Source organism: Pocillopora verrucosa, chromosome 8 (assembly GCF_036669915.1).
Source record: "Pocillopora verrucosa isolate sample1 chromosome 8, ASM3666991v2, whole genome shotgun sequence".
In the NCBI taxonomy this organism is placed as follows: domain Eukaryota; kingdom Metazoa; phylum Cnidaria; class Anthozoa; order Scleractinia; family Pocilloporidae; genus Pocillopora; species Pocillopora verrucosa.
The window spans coordinates 298,253-308,279 of record NC_089319.1 but is presented as its reverse complement, the minus strand read 5'-3'; the positions used below and the strand labels follow the sequence as shown (position 1 = coordinate 308,279).

Below are 10,027 nucleotides of genomic sequence, written 5' to 3'. Positions count from 1 at the left end.
TGTAATACTTTTGCCTTTTCCGCGTGAAACTAAAGAGGTCTCTCCGTTTAAATCGAATAGAAATCTAGACCTTAGTTTTTGGCGATACAATGAACTGCCCATTTCCACTGCACTCGCCCCGAAAATAGAGGGAATCATTACTCCGCGAGTAGGCCCTCATAATCAGTGCTCAGAAGACAGAGGGAATCATTAGTCTGCGAGTAGGCACTTATTATTGGTGCTTAGAGGGAATCATTAGTGTGCGGGTAGGCTCACATAAATGATGCGCAGAAGATAGAGGTTATCTTGAGGCGCCGTAATAAATAGTAAACACGTCCAGTAATTCGCGAGATTCCAACTAAAAATATAAATTATTTTATAAATCGATGTCTGTCTTGGCGTTGTCGTCCTAACTGCCAAAGGTTTCTAATATGAGGCCAGGAAGAACGCGAGCCCGCTGGGACCGTTTTGGCAAACACATGACTAGATAAGAGACCTCTGCTCGACCCCCGGCAAATCTCTCCCCAACTCGTCTGAAATCTTCCCGCGGGCGGAGAAACGTGCGTCCTTTAGCACTAATATGGAAGGGCTAACCGTAAGTTAAGGGATTGTTTGCAGTCTAACTTGATCATGCTGAGTTACTGCGGGAAAAATGTTTGATGTGTATCTAAATGGCGATTTTACCGAGTAAAAGCTGCTTCTTAGACCCAGTCCAGCTCAACTACTATTGGCCAGCGCAGGGATGGACTGGGCATGTTGGTTTCGATAAAAATGGCGAAGCTGGTAGAATGTGCAAAACCAGGAAGAAAACTCGTTTGAAAAAGCTATAGAATATGGGAAACGTAACAGCTGGAGGCGTTAACGACGGAGAAGACGATGAAAACGAGTACTATGAGGTATTATTTTATGTTTCTTCGGCTATATGTTGATGCAACCAGCTATGGGATACAGGTCACATCTGACCTCGACGAAATGCACCGACTTAAAAAGTCCTACCGAAAAATTGATTATGACATCCTTAGAATTGATAGGACTAATTTGATTTAACATTTTATAACCAGCAGATTAAGCGACAAGTGCAGCAGTTCTTGAACTCATTGTGCCTCAATTGATACAAACACAATTAATTAGCCTTAAAAGAACCTACATTTACATAACTCATTGCACGTAGTGACTACCTTTCTCGAGTGAACGGAAGCTGTTCCCAACAGCTGGGTGTAGGGACTACAGTAGCGAATATTTCCAGAAGTTTAGCAACCCTGGATACCACTAGCTTTTCAGAACGCTTCAACCCCAAGTTATTGATCCGAGATTATTGTGATGATCCATTGGTTCCTTAGGTTATCTTCAGTTTCTCTGAGTCAGGCTAGAAGTAAATAGTGTCAACATAATGCATGCTGTCAGTCTATTAAGTCTCTGATAATCTTTGTAAACTAGCAGTTTTCTAATGTATCGTATTAAAGTTGGATCTTTTTACATCAATGGATAGAGAAACCTTGAAATGCCTAAGAAGATCACAAGGCCTTCACTAGCTAATCAACACTGTAGAATCCTTGTCACTGAAACCTTCCATTACTAGAGCCTCAAGCCTTTTTTTTCTTCAGGCCATTTTCCATGTTCAGGTAGCCCTCATTAGCTCAAATTCTTGATGAGGTTTACCTCCAAAGTGACTTTGGTACATACTGGAGTAGTCAGAAGTCAACTGTCTTTCATTATTTATTTATCTGACATAAAATTGAAAGTCATCCTTTAAGTGCTCATTGTTTTGTCAGATAATTTACAATTTCTATTTCTGTAGGATGGAACAGAGACAAGTCCATCTTCAGGTAATTGTGTTTTTTCTTTGTATAGCAAACTCTATTACTTTCTCTTTGAAATTTGAATGTCATACAACCATTTGATGGGGTTATGTCACTATTAAGGAAGTTGTCACACTTCCATTTTATTAAGTGCATCTTTAGTTTTCACTTTCTAATAGTAATTTATGCACTTAGTGAGGATAATTATTTCTTGGGACTTTAGGGGAGATCACTGATGGAGCTTTAGACCTTTCTGTGTTATTTGATCATGGTTTACTGCGTGAAGCTGCCTCAAAGATCAAGTAAGACATTAATTTAGCTTTTTTTATGTTTGGTATATTTTTTAATTGTTCCTCAGTAAATATACTTTATTTTCTTTCACTGCACTGCACAAGTGAAGCAGCATAGCTTCACATTACAAACTCTGTGTATTCAGTTATTGTTTTCTTTTATAGCATTTCCAAAATGTATGTAATTTTTTAAGTTGTTACTGATGTGAGATCATGCTCCAACAAAACAGTTCAAAAAGAATATATCTGCAATTGTTTTTTCTTTTTCACTTTTTCCCTTTTTATTTTTTTTTTGGAAGGGAGGGATATTCTCTATGAATTTAATCTTTCTAGTTTTGGTTTGACATAGCTTAAATAAACACTAGTGAGAAATTCCTGTAACACTTGGTTGTTTTAAAATGAATTGATTGTTACCAGTTATGTCCTCCATGCTATATAGATTTCATGCTATTTGTTATAACTGTTCCCTATGCAGTATGCAGCTTTATCTTTTAGGGTACTTGAGTAATAATTTAGGTTTACTTAAAAAAATAAATTTTATTAACACTGTACTTGTGTTGTTTGTTTAGAGAGGAACCAAATGAATCCTTTATGCAGCAACATTCAGGCAGTATTATACGGTGGCTGGAAGAAAGAAATTCCAGACATGAGGTTTGCTCAGTGCACTCTTTTAAGTAAATAGTGTGATATATTGAGGTTGAGCAATGATGACTTAGTCCTCACTTAGGCAATTAAGGGTGAAAGTTAGGTAAAACTTGTGGAACTCATATAGCAGAGCTCTATAGTTCAAAAGGAAAGTGTAACCAGTTAAGTGCCTGAAGTGAGCATGGACAGTTCATAGGGGGAAAAGTGGCAAAGAATTGTATATTTTCTGTTGAAATAATTTTCTGGTTTATTACTTTGTTTTCACTTGTAAAGGAATATGTCAGTCTATCACAATTCACTGACATGCTGACAGGAAGGGGAGCCAGTAAGGAGGAGTGCATAGAGGTTAGGTTCTGAGAAATACAATAATGTAACATAAACATGTGTTTTAAGATAAATAATCCATGGATCAGTGTACCTCTGATTTCCTTTTTCAATTTGATATCTTTTATTATGTACAGTAGGTAACTAACTCAACAACATGGAATCCATTTGGTTTGGTAAATTCCTGTGAGAAAAAATTAAACAGTCATGGTATCAACTACAGGGCCTGTCTAGATTACTGAGAATCTTGAAGGACATTGAATTCTGCAAAATATTTCTCTGGGCCTGAATAGTCATGGAATTTTGGTTTGGGTCATGGAAAGTCATAGAAGATGACCAAAAATGATTGTGTTTTGTCTAAGTATAGAGTACTGTAAAGTACTGGTGCCAGGGCTTGAGTTTAGCCGTTTCACTCTCTGCTTACCAATTAGGCCCAAAAAATGGCTTGGTGGAGTCAAACATAAATTGCATTTCAGTTAAACTTTGAACTAATGAACAGTTAGTAATGAGTTTCATCATAAAATTGATATTTTTGTTCCGTATTTCAAATTTATTTGTAGTTATTCAGTCAGTTTGATGCTGATGGAGAAGGCTTTGCAGATGTAGAAACATTTTTAGAGGTTTGTTTCTAACTGAATAATAATTACTAGGAAGCAATAAGGTATTAATTGAGGAAATTACATAAAATGTATTATGTGTGTCAAAACCTCATACACATTGTTCAATCTCTTAGCCGGCAAGCTTTTATTAGTTTAATCAGTCATGTATATAATCACAGATTTTTCTCAAAGTGGTCTGATTTAGCCAAACTCAATCAACAGTTGTAACATTTTAGTTAAATTTTTATCACAGACTCTTCAAACCCTTGGAGGTGGCCTCAGTGCCAAAGGAGATTTAAGGACTTCCATCAAGACACTGCAAAACTGCTGTCTAACACCAGGTACAGAAGTGAAAATTTTCCCCTTTGCTTAGGGGACCAACTCTCCCTCTTTGTTTATTGGAAAGAAAGATTGTTGGGAAATGAATTTTGAGTTCCACTGGGATTCCAGGAATAGCTTAGATCAAATAGCAAATAAAATATTAACCTTTAAAAATCCTTGTTACTAGTAATGATCATTTTCTTGTAAATTTTAAAACAATATGGAAGTTGGTGTACTTTACATGTGTGTAATCAAATCAATATTGGAAAAGATGAGCTGTTTCACAGCTTTAACTTAGTATAAGTCCTCTGTTTGATACTTTGTGGAATAATGTAGGATTTTTGGATGCTTTTGCTGACAATAAGGAGGCTGTTATGAATCACGGTCAAAAACTCCTGAAGGTAAAACTTTCAACACTTTAAATTCCAGTTGTGTTATTTCTTTTCTCACCTGTTGGAGTAGCCTATTCTAGCTCTTGACTTTGATGGTTAGGTTTTTAAAACTTCAGTCACTAATTGCAACAACCCAGCGACTCCAAACTCCAATGGGTTCCAAACCATTTTTTGTATTTGTTGAGAATGATTACTGAAAAATCAGTTTACTTCAATGTATTGACTTGACATTTTTGGATGTTGTAGTTCTTGCTGCGAAACAGAGCAAGTAGTACATCTCTTCCTTTACCAGCCTTGGATGGATTCTGTAATACATCTGAGATGAGACTGAAAGTTTTACAAGCACACATAGAGGCACTAAAGGAAAAAGGTACAACATTTCAACATCAAATGTCCATTCCTACAAACATATATTACCAGTACATTTTCATTGATTTTATTGCATAAAGATGTTTGGAATGCTGATTTCTCAACTGTAGCCGCTCTATTTCTGCATACAATTCAGTTAAGTCTAATGTTTTAGAGTCATTTGAAATAAAATGATTTTTATCTTATCTTGTCAGCTGAAGTAAAGAAACAGGTTCCCTCAGTTGAAGAAGGTGAAGTGCTCAGGCCTTTAATGAAGTGTTACATGACTCTTGAAGTTTCCAGTAACAAGGGAGATATATCCAGGTAGCACAGGCTTTCAGATAAGAAAAGCACTCTTTCTTCAGGTTCTTATCCAATTTTGTTGGTGAAAAGAAACAAACAAAAAGTATAGTTGCATTCTATATTCTGTCTTGTGAATGTTTCAGGTTAACTAATGGGGATGCAAGTTCATACTGGCAGTCAGATGGACCTGCAAGGTCACACTGGATCAGGTAATGTTCATCCTACTAAACAGGAAAAACTATCATTTTTATTACTGTTGCATTAATGCTGCTTATACTATTTCCAATTTTAAATCCTTATTATTTGAGGGTTAGTGATGATGCAATGATGAAATCCCAGGTTTGATGATCAACCCCTGATGTCAAATGTTGGTTGAGTTTGTTGCTTGAACTCCTGTCAATTAGCCAGGATTTTATCTAGGGTCTGTTATCTTCCTCAGTCCATAAAACCCAATACACAAAATTCGAATGTGACCTGGAATCAACACAGAAAGAGCCAACTCATGAAAGTTCCACTGCAGAATTCCAATATGTTGCTATTTCTCTTTTATGTTTTTTTTTTGGTTATATTGCCTGTTCTGTAATGTGGTTCAGTCTGCTGTTTCATATTATTAAATATGTGTAGGTGTTAAGATTTAACAAGGGCATCCAAGAATTTCATGACTTTTGTGGTGTTCTCCTGTTGTATGTTTCAGGTTGCGAATGCGGCCAAATGTTGTTCTCAAACAGCTGTCAATAAATGTAGGTTCTTCTGATCAGAGTTACATGCCACAACATGTTGTTGTCACAGCAGGACGAGATGAACAGAATTTGAGAGAAATTAGTGACTGCAGAATTCCAAGGTATTACAAATGAAAGTGTCATCTGTCCTCAATTATATCTTCTTTTTATAACACAAGTTAAAGAGCATTCTCAGTACTGTGAATAAAAACATCTGATTCCAAATTTTGAAATCAAGGTAGGGAAAACTTTTTATAATTATTAAATATAACAAAACTCAATTCTAAACTGAGCGTTTTATACTGATCATTCTCACTTGAACCAGTATGGTATGTAACAATTACTGTCAAACCAGATGTTGGGGGTTTTTATTAATTAGAATACATTTGGTCTAAGGAAACATTTAAATGCTAGCCAAAGGGGATCTAGCATACTTTTTAAACTGTTTCATCTAGTTACACTACTCACAGTTATATTAGTAATGTTAGAACATTTGACAATCACTGAGAAGCAAACAAACACTACATGTATTTCAGAAATTATGATAAATGAACTTTGAAATTTTCTATTAATTTTAGCCAAGTCAATGGGGATTTTGTTTTAGTAGAAAATGTAAAAATTCCATATCCAGGTGAGTAATAATGAACGTTTGTTTAAACACATTTACTAGATAATGAAGTAACATACTCTTCATAAGTTGATTGTTTCATAAAAAGGAATTTAGCTGTTCCTTACTTACCTAAGAACCTCCATACACTTTATTGAAACAAGAGTTGTTGTTTTTTGTGCACATTTCAAGTGATACAGATCAATATTAGAAGATGTCACAGTGATGGTTGTGATACAAGAATTCGTGGAATCAAAGCTGTTGGATACAGGTGACACCTCTTTTTCAACACTAGGAAAGGGAGTTTGACTAATTTTTTCTTTAGAAAATCATTCCACCTTTTCATTCACTCAGCCAGTGCAAATTAATAAACATGATTTTGTTAGCTTTTGTTAACCCATCTCAATGGTTTGGTCCATCATACACATGTAAGGAAAAGCATGTGGTTCACTTATTGTCATATTTTCTTGAAATTTCCAATAATACCTGAAAAGTGTTTCTTAATTGAGAGCATCTTGCATTATTAAGGATTAAAATAAATCATTTCTATAAAGAAATATACAAGATCTCATTTGCATCTCTCCAGCAGCGAAATGTTATTTAAATATCTTGGCTTACAACTGTAACAGTTTGCTTCAAGTGTCTCTGATGAATTGTATTTCAGAGTCTTAAAAAGTAAAGGTATGAGTGTTGGTGATGCATCGGCAGTGTGGTTCCTCTCAGTTCTTGGAGCTACTGCCACTGCAGCCCTTCCAATGGCTCCTCACCTTAGGGATCTTATCTTGTCTCACACAAAGTAAGTGCTGGTAGTATTGGTATTCACTCATTTAGGGCACTGCTGGCTCAAATGCACTCACAGAATACATTGATTTGACTTACTGTAGGTCAGCATTGAGCCATATGAAGCCAATGTCACTATCGTTAACATCACCAGACAGACCAGTTGCCCTCTCTCAAAATGTTCTTGAGGAGATTGAAAATTTCCTTCATTCTATTGTGAGGTGAGGTGTACATGTATTTTGTTAGTTTTTTCTTTTTTAGATATAGAAATTGGTGTGATGGTCAAAGTATGTCTTTGTTACTCATTCTTCGTGTTCATGTACAAGTAGTTTATTCACTTCTGTGGCAGTTGTGTGACATGCTAGTTTTTATCTCTTTATGTCTTTGTTACTCATTCTTCGTGTTCATGTACAAGTAGTTTATTCACTTCTGTGGCAGTTGTGTGACATGCTAGTTTTTATCTCTTATCCTACTCTTTTTGTGGTTGTGTGACATGCTAGTTTTTATCTCTTATCCTACTCTTTTTGTGGTGTCCATTGCAAAGCATTTCCACTGTCTCTATCTAATTATTTCTTTAACTTGTGTTTTCCAGACATGTTCTCTTTGTTAATTTAAATAACAATTAATCTGTGTTATTTTAAAATTTCTTTCAGGTTTGAGGGAGCAATTCAACCAGAGAGTTTAAAAATTTTATTGGAATTTTCTTTAGCACGTGGAAATTTAAAAAGTATTTTTAAAGTTCTTAAATTATTATATGGTGAGTAATACAGGAAATAAATTTTGTTTTCTTTCTTGCTACAATGATGATCATGTCAGTGACCTTAGCTGTATTTGTTATTTCATGTACTGAAAATAAAAAGTTGTAATTACTTATCATACTCAATCCAAAAGTGATGAAGTATAATTGTTCATTGAAATAATGTATTTAGGTTTCATTGATAAAATGTCACCTAGCACTGCAGAATAATCCATCTTCAGTGTAGACAACAGATTGATATTTTGCCTTTACATCCTCATAGAAATTGGTTATGAAGATTTTCCTGCAGCAGAAATTGTGAAATCCTTGGAAGATGTTCAACTTAAAGCTACAAAGCAACATGGTGAGACTTCTATCTGACTTTATTGGATTTGGAAATAAGCCAGTGATTAACTTTTTTGGTGAGAATACTGTTCCTAAAACTGGCATTTGGTGTAAACCATAACTCAAAGACACCTTACATACAGTGGGCAAGTTTATAGTGTTACAAATAGGCATTTAAGCAAGAAAATGTTTGTCTTTTTGTAAATGTAGATTTTACTAGTTGTAAATTGTCTTACTGCTTGTCTGTTTACTTCCCTTAGGTGCAATTTTAAAGATGTCCTTGTCATCTTGTGATGGGGGTCACAAAGACAACCTCTCAAAACCAGAAAATGTTTTAACAGACAACTGGTCTTCTGAAGGTAATTCATCTTCTCTCTGTTCTCCAAGCTAAATTGTTCTTATCTAGATATTTTATTTAAAAGGTTTAATAACAGAGTAAGCAATTTATTTCAGTACATATATAGCAGCATTTGTTCTCTATGGTGAATATGCTGCCAATATGTAAAACCTGTTTTTCTTTTTTCAAGCTTTCTTATCAGATTCTGGAAAGACAAGAGTGTCAATGATGTTTTCAAGTGCTTCATCAGTTCGTGTAAAATTAACAAGATTAATCATCAAGGTAAGCTACAAGTTAAAGTCCAGTGTATGATTTTTGTCATCCTTGAACCTTAGAGCATCACTATAATGTTTTGATGCCTTGCTTTGTTAAATTTAAGGGAAGGTTTGATTGCTTTAGCATGCAATGAATATGTTTCATTATATAGGTGTCCAAAGGAGCAATTGGACCTTCGCATGGCTTGGTTTTTGTGCTGGATGACTTTAAAAGGTACATAATGAAAAGAGGTTTTTGCAAGCTTTCTATTCCTAACTAGTTTTAACTGTAATGAAACCTGCAAATTAATCACCAAAAAAGGCAACATTTAAAATAGTTGACAAGGGAAGTCACTTTGGAATTATGCCTTCCTACTGCACAGAGACTCCAACTGTGTTACAATATCCTTTAGGTAATCTTGAGTCACTGGGCTCAAGAATGACTAACCATTGATCTTTCTACACCTCAATCGGTTTTATTTGTGAAAAAGTTACTTCACTTTTTGTCCATCTGTATTATGTGATATGGAGAGTGTCATGATTGGTGATAACTGAGACTTTTTATAACAATAATTATTCCAATTAAAATGAATGAGTAAAAGAAGAATTATTGACAAATAAAAGTTGGTAATAGTTTAACAGTAATTTAATGGAGGCATCATTTGTCAGGGTGATGGGGGGTCAATGGTGACTGAAAGATAGCCTTTACCAAAGTATTGATGTTATTTCTTTTGCTTCAGAAATGAAAAAGAGAAAGAACAAGAAGAAGGAGGAGGACATGAAACAGATTTATTGAGCAAATACAATGACTGGACCAAAGCTAAATACTCTGAATATGTTGCAAGGTCTGTTTAGATCCTAAAGTTGTACAGTTACAGAGGTTCACCAGTATCTAACTTCATGTGTTCAGGGTGTCAACTTTTTTATGAAATGTTTTGTTCATGACAACATAGAAACAACATTAATTAAAAATGCAATTGTTGTTGCTTCATTTATAGTTGTAAGGGCAAATCAGAGTTTGGTAATGATGAGCCAGTTGGTTTTTTCACCACAGAAGAGGACTGGTATGTTTAATTTTATGATTTTCTACAAGTACTTGTGAGTTGACAGAACAAAGAAAATCATTTAGTGTACATGCTAGCTAAACATGCTTATAGTGTGTATCTCTCTACCATTTTAAAAGACTTTGTCTCATATGTAAATTTTTTTTCCTCTTAAGACTTCCTTGTGTTCTGTGGTAATATCTTTT

The 10,027-nt window shown here is 34.9% G+C and overlaps 1 protein-coding gene across 3 annotated transcripts in view; it reads left to right on the top strand.

Annotated features, from left to right (window-relative positions):
- The first annotated feature begins 745 nt into the window (after positions 1 to 745).
- The window catches only part of LOC131785818 (zinc finger ZZ-type and EF-hand domain-containing protein 1), a 32,351-nt gene continuing 23,069 nt past the window's right edge, over positions 746 to 10,027 (top strand). For all 3 annotated transcript variants that reach the window (XM_066170846.1, XM_059102765.2, XM_066170847.1), the window contains exons 1-23: positions 746 to 875; positions 1,778 to 1,805; positions 2,002 to 2,080; positions 2,638 to 2,719; positions 2,987 to 3,058; positions 3,598 to 3,657; positions 3,890 to 3,977; positions 4,294 to 4,358; positions 4,596 to 4,719; positions 4,913 to 5,021; positions 5,144 to 5,209; positions 5,695 to 5,841; positions 6,298 to 6,350; positions 6,519 to 6,597; positions 6,991 to 7,122; positions 7,211 to 7,327; positions 7,760 to 7,863; positions 8,126 to 8,206; positions 8,448 to 8,546; positions 8,715 to 8,806; positions 8,952 to 9,013; positions 9,519 to 9,623; positions 9,777 to 9,842. In XM_066170846.1, the coding sequence (XP_066026943.1) occupies positions 813 to 875; positions 1,778 to 1,805; positions 2,002 to 2,080; positions 2,638 to 2,719; positions 2,987 to 3,058; positions 3,598 to 3,657; positions 3,890 to 3,977; positions 4,294 to 4,358; positions 4,596 to 4,719; positions 4,913 to 5,021; positions 5,144 to 5,209; positions 5,695 to 5,841; positions 6,298 to 6,350; positions 6,519 to 6,597; positions 6,991 to 7,122; positions 7,211 to 7,327; positions 7,760 to 7,863; positions 8,126 to 8,206; positions 8,448 to 8,546; positions 8,715 to 8,806; positions 8,952 to 9,013; positions 9,519 to 9,623; positions 9,777 to 9,842 (1,973 nt within the window). In that variant the 5' untranslated portion in view covers positions 746 to 812. The remainder of the gene's footprint in view (positions 876 to 1,777; positions 1,806 to 2,001; positions 2,081 to 2,637; positions 2,720 to 2,986; positions 3,059 to 3,597; positions 3,658 to 3,889; positions 3,978 to 4,293; positions 4,359 to 4,595; positions 4,720 to 4,912; positions 5,022 to 5,143; positions 5,210 to 5,694; positions 5,842 to 6,297; positions 6,351 to 6,518; positions 6,598 to 6,990; positions 7,123 to 7,210; positions 7,328 to 7,759; positions 7,864 to 8,125; positions 8,207 to 8,447; positions 8,547 to 8,714; positions 8,807 to 8,951; positions 9,014 to 9,518; positions 9,624 to 9,776; positions 9,843 to 10,027) is intronic.